The following is an 11,858-nucleotide window of genomic DNA, read 5'->3' on the forward strand; positions in this document are numbered from 1 at the left end:
TATATTTATATCAAAAATTACCCCTGAGACATACACCTGACATTAAAGCAGGCAATAACAGGGCCCTCAATTAAAACTTTGTCACGTTATTTATTGTACAAGGGAACAATTATGGGACCGGGATTTCGTACAAATGACTTGAAGACAATAATCAAATTTATATATCAGCACAAAATCCAAAACTGATCAAAGTTTACCCCTCAGTAATCTGAATTCTGAAACATCGGGGATAATATTAATTTGTGAAAAATTATCCATCAGTCATTTTTACCATAAAAACAATCCCCCTATTAAAAGTAAGAATAATAAAACTTATGTATAAGTGTTTTATATGATTAAAAAGGATTTTTATTGATTATTTATCTTGTTCTAAACTCGATATATTTCGATTTTTAGTCTGAAAAATGATGAAAAACGACTCTCTTCTTCAGACCCTTATAACTTATTATAATACATAGTAATGAGTAATATCAAAATCCTTGGAGATAGATATTTATTTAATAGATCTTTTTTGAATTATACATTGAATATTTTTCTATAATAAAGCTATGAGAATCCTCAATCTCACCACTATGTATTATGGATAAGTTATAAGGGAGAAAAACTGAGCTTAGTTTTGGATTCTGCACTTTAAAAAAAAATCCTTCATACAAAATGAGTGTTTCCTAAAAACAAATTCTAAGTAAAGAGAAGAGATGCGTTTTTTAGAATAGCGTCTTTATTAATCAGTGGTTCTGATGACCCTGTTCGACATTATCAGACAATTCATAGTCGAACCTAACGGAACCAAATAATCCTATTGCTAGGATTGTATTTCTTGACACTACATAAATACAACGTTATTTGGACCCCCTAAAGCTTGTTGTTCCATCCTTTGATTTCATTGTGTATTTATTGTAGAATAATATCTCGAGTTACACTCACCCAAAACTTAAATGTACACTGCCGCTTTACAAATAATAACATCGTACGTACATAATAATATATAAACACAAATTGAAAATATTATTACATATTAAAAAACCCAAAAACTTAACGGAATTATCGTAGTTCATCAACATCAGGGGTCGGAGAAAAGTGGTAAATTACAACAAATGGATAATTTTAGTTCCTATTGTGAAATGGAATAAACAACATGGCACTACAGGGGTGTCTATAGGAGGTGGGGTGGAGTGGCTGTAGCTCCTTCCCTCTCCCCCAAAAAAAAAAGAAAGGAATTTTTTGCTCTTTACTATAATTTTTTTTTTAAGTATGAAAAAAATTTACGCAAAATTTTGGGTTAAAAATTTAATTTTTTGTGAATAGCTTAGGATTTTATAAAGTTTGTTTCAAAACAATTACAAAAATCAAGCCCCCCTGCACTAGTTTGGGGTAAATTAATTTACTACAAGTTCTTTTAGGGTCACGCTAAAAAAAGTTACCCAACATATCTACATAATGTTAGATTTTACGATATAAAGGAACGTATACACGAAAAGGATACTATCCTAAAAATACTATTTTAGGGTTAAAATCATTTTTTTTAAATAATATTTTTACGTTGCATGCTATCTTTTCATTAATTCTACATATCTATGTATTTACATTGTAAATACGTAAATCTTTGGCTAGATACTTACATATTAAAATAGAATCTGAAGTATGTCGATGCATCAAGGTTCCGTGTTTTTTTACTCATGATTATTGATTCACTATGGAAGCAAGCAAATATGTATTAAATATTTTTTAAGAAGTGGTGTCCGATCATTCGTGTACAAACAACACATGGATTGAAAGATCAAATTAGGCGATGAAAACACGCATGTTTTTGTTTTTTTTGGTAATTCCTCCAACCCAAATAATATACATGACGTATGAAAATATTATTAATGTCTTTTAATTTCTATAAATAATTAAAAATATATTGGACTCCCTAAAAAAACTGTTTATAAAATCTGTTTTTAATATTGATGTAACGAAGCCAATATCAAAATTAATATCAGGTAGTTGCAAAGGTTAATTAACATGGACTTGCAGGGATTTTTATTTCAGAGTGGGTTGGCCAAGGAAAATATATACCGACTTGTCCATTAAAATATGAACACTTTGAATTTTAAACTTCGACAACATATAATTTTAAAATTAACAATAGATCTTAGATCTCTTAATAATTAATGTAGCCGCCCCTAGCAGGAATGATGTCTTCTATACAACGGAGGAAGGCCTGGCATCCACTGTGGAAGTAGTCCTCTATCATGGCGTCCCAGTACAGCCTGACAGTGGATTTGGGGCCTCGGTGTTTGGATGACGGGCACTGCAGGTCTTTTTTGGTGCATGTGAAGGGGTTGGCATCAGGGCTATAGGGGACTAAAAATGACAAAAATCAGTTGAAAACAACTCAAAAGACTCAATTAAAAGAGTCTTGATAAAACTAGATGTTTTTTTTTCATTGCTGGTGACAAAAGTAGCCTCTCCACCCTTACAAGGCTCTTTCACACACTTTTTTGATTTCACTCTGGACAGTGTGTTGTGAAACTACAAGATCTCTTGCATGGGCCATCATGGACTTGAGGAGATTGGTCTGGTCTGTTTTGTTTTCTTTTTTTTAACTTTTGTCCTTTTGCCAGATCCCTTCTTCCTTTCCAACGTTTTAGACTTGCTGATGTCGTAGACAGTGGTCCTGGAGACACTCAACTGCTTGGAGTGCGAGAATGAAAATTGTTGATCACGTTCAAATGTCCTTTTCTCGACTTGTACGTTAGCTACACAGCTCAAGTTTGTTTTGGGTTTGACCTAATTGTTCCAAATCTTTCATATATCAAAATATGAATTAAATTCAATAACTCAATCTTGATTAATTATTGAATTAGTAAGTGTTCAGATTTCAATGGACCCCCGGTATATTTTTCTACTGAAAAACAATATGAGTAGGAGAAAGGCAACATTTATTATAGAGACTCCTCGAAGCTACTCTTGCTGATCAAGAGGGGGAAATTATTAGAGGCAAGACATTTGCTCATCAAGATTTTTACCAAGAAACTGATTTCCCCTTGAGAATTTTAATGACCTTGGATTGAACATAAAAAAAAAAAAAAAAAAAACTCAAACACACTAAACACATGAAACAATCAAAAATATATTTATATTAAAACTTATGTGAGGATAAAAGAAGTGTTTCTTCCACCATCAACATTCCATTTAATACCTTCAAAAATTCCGTCTAGTTGCGAGCTTAATGATATATAATCATTTATCTATGTTTAAACTTAACATTAATAGGTATACTAAATTGGTTTTTATGGGTCTAAATTCAAATTAAGTAATTTTCTATGGAACAGAACATAACTTTTCTTATCTACGACATAAGAACAATATGCTAAGGTGGATTTATTTACTATTTTGTTTCATAAGTAATATTGATTTTTATGATTTTGCAAGCTTTTTGACAATATTTGACAGAAGTACTATTATTTAAAATAATCGAATGACATTTTCTTACAGATAACATTCATTTATTTTATTGACTTTAAATATGCAAATGTTTGATATGAAGCGATTACAAAAATTTCACAAGACCAAAAGGGACTTTCGGTCTTATCTTAATTATGAAGGACGAGCACATAATTGACGCAAAGTAGTATCCTATAGAAAAATAACGGGTAGAAACTTGAAACTTACAGACTTGGAAAGAAAATAAGCTGCCATTCTTTCATTAAACCTTAAGCAAAAATCTTTATTAATATTTTTTGATCCAAAGCCAATGTCAAATTGATTTATTCTATTTGGACGCCATTGACCTCAGAGAGGGTGACAAACCTCTTGCGAAAAGAGTTTCAATTATTGTCAATAAAGTTCGGATACATGGTAGCCCACTCCTCGTCGACAGACGCCGTCATGGCTTCATGTTCGGATGAAAAATGCTACAGGGATTTTTCTCGATGTGTGGTCAGAAAGAAAATTCGAGGGAATTGGCATACAAACTCTATGGTGGTCACACTCTCTTATTTCAGAAAGCGATTTTGTTAACTAAAAAGTCTGATTAATTTAAGTAATCATCAAGTTATATCCACAAATTTGTATATGAATTATAAATGCTTTAATTAGGCCTAAATTAGGAAAAGTAACAAACTATTATCGCGCTTAAAAAATACTTAAAGTTTACTAAAAAAATCAATCGTTGAACTGAGGTACTTTACCATTTACCATAATATTAGTGGAAATTGTGTCTATTAGAGAATGCTCTACAATGTAAGTTATTTTCATGTTTTCTTTGCCGGATAGGACGCGGGACAGGACTGATATTAAGCCCCATATTAAAACCCGATACAACACAGGCAAATTATTTTAAATTTTTTTAAATAATAACAAAATATTATAAATTTGATAACACACTTTTTTCAGGAGAATATACCCCCCTATGTAGTCACGGATATTCATATAAGTCCATTAAATGAATTTATTGAATATCTATGATTACAATTAGGGATGGATTGTATAAATCCTCGTGAGTGTAAATGAAGAGTATATGTTAACAACTTTGATAGACGACATACATATCTAATATAAACTAAATATTACTAAATAAATTATAGTACTCCTGGCTCGTTTATTAGAATTGGATGGGTGCTAGGACTGATTAAAGGACTCAAGGGAAAGAGCGGACAAACAAAAAATCTACAACAAAAATATAAAGGAAAGAAATAAGGTCAAATCATCTACAGCTATTGCACCGACTGATATATATAGTTATTATTCTCTCATAATTCTTAATTTAAAATATTTATTTTTTATAAAATAGTTGTTAACATTTTTTTAAATTATATTTATTAAAGAACTTAATTTTTGAAATTAAATATAAAGTATACAATTATCAAGAAATGTGTTGCCCAATTTCATGCATACTTGTACTTTTGCTTGCCCGAACATTGTTCGTCATTCCTCCTTCCTATGTTTGTCTCTTTTTGCGAACATCTTAACGCGAACTTGGTAATATTTTCAAATAATTTTTGTCTTAATATTATAACAATCGGGTTGGGATATATTTGTTATTTCGTTTTCAATTATATATTGCAGGATTTTTGTAATATTTTTTAAATCATTATTTTTTTTACTTTTATAAAGTTGTGAAATCGCTTCTCGGCTGCAATGAATATACTTTCGAGGATTTCCTTGATACAGTGGCATAAAAATTGGCCGGTATAATCTTTTATATCAAGGAGTTTTGAATACAGGCCACTATCATTAGTTTCCAAAATAACAAAACTAAGACAATTCGAACAAACAATAATAACTTTCTTCATTCCCAACTAGGATTGAAGAATATAAAAAAAAAAAATAATTAATGATAGATAGAACGGATAATAAAATAATATACACACCTCCCACTTCAAAACTTCAGGTAACTTGTCTCTTTGTAAGAAGTTATGATAAAACTTCAATAACTGAAATGATGTAGTTAGTAGTTATGTCATTTCAGCTGTAGTAGTTACCATAAAAGATCGATAAAGACCGTTCCTAGACTAATTCTTTTTATTAGCGCTGGACTGACGTAACTGCAGTCTTTTTAGTTGTTTTAGACCAATCCAAGACTATCCCTAGAACGTTTGAATTTAAAAAATAAGGATAAATAGTTAATGAGAGAACTAATGTGCTGCACATTACCAACATATGGGTACTTTTACATACATGTATGCTCATGAGAATCTCGACAATCTTCATTTGCCCAATTATTAAATACACCTTGTTCTCGAAGAGACACATAAATAAGAAGAGGGTAATCGTCAAACCAGCAATGAACGGGAGTTGGAACTATGTACAATACATACTTCTAAAAACCAGCAGTGAGGTTGATTTGATGCATTAATTATGTTAATGTAAAGATACAGAAATGCACTTTTCATATGCTGATATGATAAAAGCAAGACATGGATGAGATTATATTTGAAGATTTATAACTATCTTTAAACACATACTTAGGTATACATATATATATATAAGAGATATATAGATAAGAATACAAAAATAATATGTAGTTCTATCATCTAAAAGGCATCAAATCACGATATTGTGTTTCCATATTTTGGTATGTTCTTTTGCAAACACATTTTGTACGTGGTATTAACTATTATACCATAAAGTCAATGATTCAAGTAGCAATTGAAAACAGACAGCAATCTATTTTTTGTCATTTGAAAATTATCGCATACAGTTTTGCATTATGTGTGTAAAAGGCTCTGTTTCTTAATCCGGAAATGATATTATTAAAATTAGCTTGAAACTCAATCTTTGTTAGGATGAAAGAAAAACAAATGAAGAGTAGTAGACACATATATCTATGAATTTTTTTTTTGATTAAGTGGAAATATGGGCAATTCAATGCCCTCATACAATGAATGCATTCCTTCACCTCTTATATAAATCCTAAAATGTATACATACTTACATATTAATGAGCCCTGGGTATGGAACATTAGTGGAACAAGTGTCAAATTATAGACTTGAGATATTGGAGCTTAAAGTTTGAGATATTTTTCAAATATGAATAATTATAATCATTTTTGTAAAAAATGACCATAAACGTAGTATAAATATCTAAATTACTGTGTAAGAGGCCATAAAATAGAAAGGAAATCTTTGATTGTTTTTATTTGTATTTTTTTAATTACATTTTCATACATTTTTTACATTAGCTATTTTATGGTATGTATGTACAATGTACAAGTATCCGATTCAAAGAAATATTAGCATAAAATTAATATTTCGGTACAGCCCACAAACTTAGACCAGAGATAATTTTTTTTTCGGTCATTCTATGTACCGATTTTCTTCCCTATCCTGGTTTGTGAGTTGTTTAAATAAGATCTATGCAACACATTTAACTTCATATGACGTCATTGTAGGTTAGACTTGTTCAAATTTTAACTTTTTCTAAACCTTTTAATATTTAATTATTTCCCTTTCTCCAAGCTCTATAGAAACTAAATTTACTAGTCATTTAGATTTTTGACCGTGGCTTTGCCGTATATCCCACCTCGAGTGTATATGCATCACGGGTTGCTGCATTAAATTGTGGTTTCTGTTACCCATGAAGGGTGCCGTGTGTTTATGCTCCTTTGAAATGGCATTGAGGAAAAAAAATCATCCATAGAATCTGTCTAGATCGAATTCTGACTGAGATGGATCAAAATTGAGCTGGAAGGACTGCCCCACAAAATTGAAGAATTTTCATGGTTACTTCAAAATTTAGTATAGGAAATTTTTTGTAAACAGCTTCGGATTTTTAAATTTTTTTTTTTTCAAAAAATTTAATTTTTGTGAATAATTACGGATTTTTGAAACTTAAAAAAGATTAATAATTTCTTGAGAATAGCTATGGACTTTTGAAATTTTTTTCAAAAAAATTCCCTTGCCAATAGACAATATATTTAAAATCAGGTTTAACTACTTTTTTTTTCTATAAACAAATTTAATTTGCTTCAAGGTACCCAAGAATTCGATACTTAATATTTCCTCAATTTTACCACTGAAATCGGGGTCGAATCTTAAACCATATCTTGTATAAATACAGCTGGAGCTCCATCACTAATAGTCCTTTTAACTTTGCTGTTGATCATATACTACGTGACGTCATCAATCTATTGCTATCTTCTTTGTGCATATAATTAAGTACTTTTTTTTACTTTTGACTCTCTTTTTGACTAGCCTGTAACTAAAATTTTGTCAAAGAAAGGGAACTCCAAATTCTAAGAGAGGGTTGAAAGCTGTAATAACATATTGAATTTATGAAATTTTATACTTACCTTTTTTTAAAAATAAAAACACAAAATTTGATTTGATTTATATTTGACATTTATGTTATTATCACCGGACCCATAAGTAGTCAAACGTTAAGAAAAATTATGTAGAATGGTGGTCCGAATACTACAGTTTTATTAGAATAATTTAAATTGTGTATACAGAGTGAGGACTCAAAAATTAGAATCTACTTCGAGATCGTCTAACCTCAGTTCTAGAAGTCTGACAATTTTGTACTGGCACAATTCGAAAGAACTGACAAAAAAAAAACAATTTAATGTTTGTTCTGTTTTTGTGCGATCGAAAATGCAAAGTGGTAGAGGATGTCGATCTTCTGCATTCAAAAGGCTTAAGTACTCCGAAAAGAAGATCTTCACAATGGACGCTATTCTGAAAAAAAGCTCAAGTTGAGGGGACCTTCAGGACCAAACATCCTGTTCAGGTCAAGGTTCTCGGCGTGGTGGCGTCCGACGGTAGCAAGATACCTCCCTACTTTTTCAAGGCTTATGAGAACGTCAACATGGACGTCTACGAAAAGGTCCTCAGGTACCAAGTCTTCGACGGTTGAAGAGCTCATTCTCCTCAGACAACTATGTATTTACCCAAGACGGCCCAGACACACACGCCGAAGAAGGTGCAGCATTTATGTGGGGAGAACACCGATGTCTCCTGCCGGTAGACTTATGACCTTTGTCCTCGCCCAACGTGAACCCCTGAACTTTGCTCTTGGACGGCAAGATGAACAAGACATGTCATCCGATAGTTGATGTCTTGAAGGCTGTAATCACAGAGGAGTGGAACAACTTTTCCTTGGATTTCATTAAGGTCAGCTTGCTTTCTGATCGTGCCCGAATTGAATCCATCATTCAGAAGGGACATATTGAATAAAAAGTATAGAAAATTATTAATTTATCAAACTTGCTACAAAAGTTTAACTTAAAAATATGTAGAAGGGAAAACGGCTGTTAAAATTTTCTAATTTTTGAGTCCTCACCCAGTATGTATATATATTTATTTATATTTAAATTGGAAAGGTAAAAACATTGTTTAGAGGGGGCCACTGTTCTTCTCCCCATAATTTCAACACTGGATGTGCTTGTCAAAAAAGATGAAATTAGGTTGTGAAAAATATTTTTATATAACAACAGAGAAATCAAAAAGGTTATAACAATAATTAATCGTCTATTTTTAAAAAGGTCATCCCAAAAATTTCTACATAATATTTTGTCAAATATAAAAAAGTTGCCCTACATCCCCAACAATCTTAATCAATGCCCTGCTTGTTAAAATTTTCAATGGATCTATGATGTAAGTTAAAAGGGGTTGATTGCAATTCGGAATTTCCCATTATTTCAATTAACACAGGTATGTTCGTTATATATTGTTTATGTATACTAGGTAAGAAGCTTTTTCCTTCCCTCCTTCCCTCCATCATCTACATAGAGAGTTACAAAAGTGAATCACGTAAACTACTTTTAAATCTATACTGATGAACAAGATTTTTTTTTGTAAAAAAAAGCTAAGAAATTGTCGGAAAGTATGCGTAAAGAAACAAAAGTGTTGGCTTATTTCCCAAAAAACGAAAAGAAATAAAATAATTTTTTCCCATCAAAATTTTTTATAAAAAGAACTTAGTCAGTAGAGTAAGACTCGCTCATAATTACTTAGTTTTGAGTTTTTTGTAAGTCATAAATAATAAACTTATTTCCGAAATGGATGCCATTAAGAAGAAAATGCAAGCCATGAAGCTTGAAAAGGACAATGCTATGGACAGAGCTGATGCCTGTGAACAACAGGCAAAGGATGCTAATCTCCGTGCTGAAAAGGTACTTTGAGCTAAGGAGTAACTTTAATATGTAGGTACAATGTAAACGCAAATATTTGCTATAGCAACAAAATATTTTATAGATATATAAAGTACTTTTTATCTTAATCAATCCCAAAATTGTTAGAATGAAGTGATTTGATTATAAGAACAAACCTTCCTTCCAATTTTTTTGTTTTGAAATGAGCATCATAATGACATAGAAATCAAATTATAATATTACATGCAACACAATTATCAATATATTTATTTTAGGCTGAAGAAGAAGTCCATGAGCTTCAAAAGAAGATGCAACAGCTAGAAAATGACTTGGATCAAACTCAAGAAAAGTTATTGAACGCTAACCAAAGACTCGAAGAGAAGGAAAAAGCTCTTACCAACGCTGAGGGTGAGGTTGCTGCTCTCAACAGACGTATCCAACTTCTTGAAGAAGATTTGGAACGCTCTGAAGAAAGACTCACAGTTGCCACGCAAAAATTGGCTGAAGCCTCCCATGCTGCTGATGAATCCGAACGTATGCGTAAGGTAAGTGTTTCGGGTTAAAAAATATGAACAATCACGTTTATGAAATGGGACATTTTTATTGGTTAGGTATTAGAGAACAGAAGCTTGTCCGATGAGGAGCGTATGGAAGCTTTGGAAAATCAATTGAAAGAGGCTCGATTCTTGGCAGAAGAGGCTGATCGTAAATACGACGAGGTTGCTCGTAAATTAGCAGCTGTTGAGGCTGATTTAGAAAGAGCAGAAGAGCGTGCTGAGACTGGAGAGACGAAGGTAAGGACATTATCCTTACTAACTTAGCTATAACTGAAAATAATCCTTTTATAGATCATTGAATTAGAAGAGGAGTTGAGAGTTGTTGGAAACAATCTCAAATCCTTGGAAGTATCCGAAGAAAAGGCCAATCAAAGAGAGGCTTCATACAAGGAGCAAATCAAGACCCTTACCACCAAGCTAAAACAAGTTAGTATTCATTAAATTTATTCCAAATATCATTGTGACATTTATATAACATAAAACAGGCCGAAGCTCGTGCTGAATTTGCAGAAAGATCCGTTCAAAAGCTCCAAAAGGAAGTTGATCGTCTTGAAGACGAGCTTGTCCACGAAAAGGAGAAGTTTAAGGCCATCTCTGATGAATTGGATCAAACATTTGCCGAAATGTCTGGATATTAAATAAACTTTAATAATATCAATTTATCTTTATTACTACTATTTTTTTCCTTAATTAATCTAAACAAATCTTTCCAGTCAACATCACGTTTATATCTTGACTATAGCATTTCATTTCATTAATTCCAATAAAAAAATTATCATTTAAGATTAAAAAATCTTGTAATCTTTCAACACTTAAAATGCAAATTACTATCCCCCTTCAAAATGATTGTCTGTACAATGTACATAATATATCCATAGGTAGATATTAGTGATAGGACGATTAAAGGAAATCGTAGAATCAGGGTTTTTTTTGGAGTCGTAGTTGGCATCGTGAAAATAATATTTAATTTTCTATTTCGATTCTTATTTATTACTGGTATTTAACTATTTATTACTTTTAAAGTTGTGAAAAAAGAAATTAGCATCCCCCGCCCAAATTAAGGAATTTTTTATTTTTACAAGAAAATGTAATATTTAAAGAAAAAAATAGGAACGTTTAATATTAATTTAGTTTACTTTTTTAATTTTTCTTTCCAAAAAAAATATTTTTTTTTGAATAACAATGTAATTTTTCTCCAAAAAATGTAATATTTAATTCTTTTTTTCCAAAAAAAATAATTTTTTATGAATAACAATGTAATTTTTCTCCAAAAAATGTATTATTTAATTTTTTTTTTCCAAAAAAAAATAATTTTTGTTAATAACAATAAAATTTGGTTATTTTTTCCCAAAAAATTTAATATTTTTTTTTTAAATTTTATATAAGAAATTGATTTGTTTTATTTTTTTGAAAACAGATGGGGATTTATAAAATTTATTCCAAAAAATTTAATATTTGAAATTTAAAATAAAAATTTAGTATTTGAAATTTAAAATAAAAATTTAATATTTGAAATTTAAAATAAAAATTTAATATTTGAAATTTAAAATAAAAATACAAAAAGAAGCCCCTTCTAAAATATAATCATGTGGATGCCCCTGATAGCAAAATGGAATTTTCTATACTATTATTTAAAACATTAAAAAATTTCACTCGACATCCTTAATTTTTACTAGAATCGCCTCGGAATCGTGATATTTTTAAGAATCGCATCACTAGTAGGT

At 30.8% G+C, this 11,858-nt stretch overlaps 1 protein-coding gene across 1 annotated transcript; it reads left to right on the top strand.

Annotated features, from left to right (window-relative positions):
- Window positions 1-9,325: 9,325 nt before the first annotated feature.
- Window positions 9,326-10,927, top strand: LOC121122202 (tropomyosin). The gene is made up of 5 exons (XM_040717205.2): window positions 9,326-9,598; window positions 9,853-10,122; window positions 10,189-10,371; window positions 10,426-10,560; window positions 10,620-10,927. The coding sequence occupies exons 1-5, from the start codon at window positions 9,485-9,487 to the stop codon at window positions 10,770-10,772; spliced, it is 855 nt and encodes a 284-aa protein (XP_040573139.1). The 5' UTR covers window positions 9,326-9,484; the 3' UTR covers window positions 10,773-10,927.
- The last annotated feature ends 931 nt before the right edge of the window (window positions 10,928-11,858 follow it).

This window comes from Lepeophtheirus salmonis, chromosome 1, assembly GCF_016086655.4.
Source record: "Lepeophtheirus salmonis chromosome 1, UVic_Lsal_1.4, whole genome shotgun sequence".
Lineage (NCBI taxonomy): Eukaryota > Metazoa > Arthropoda > Copepoda > Siphonostomatoida > Caligidae > Lepeophtheirus > Lepeophtheirus salmonis.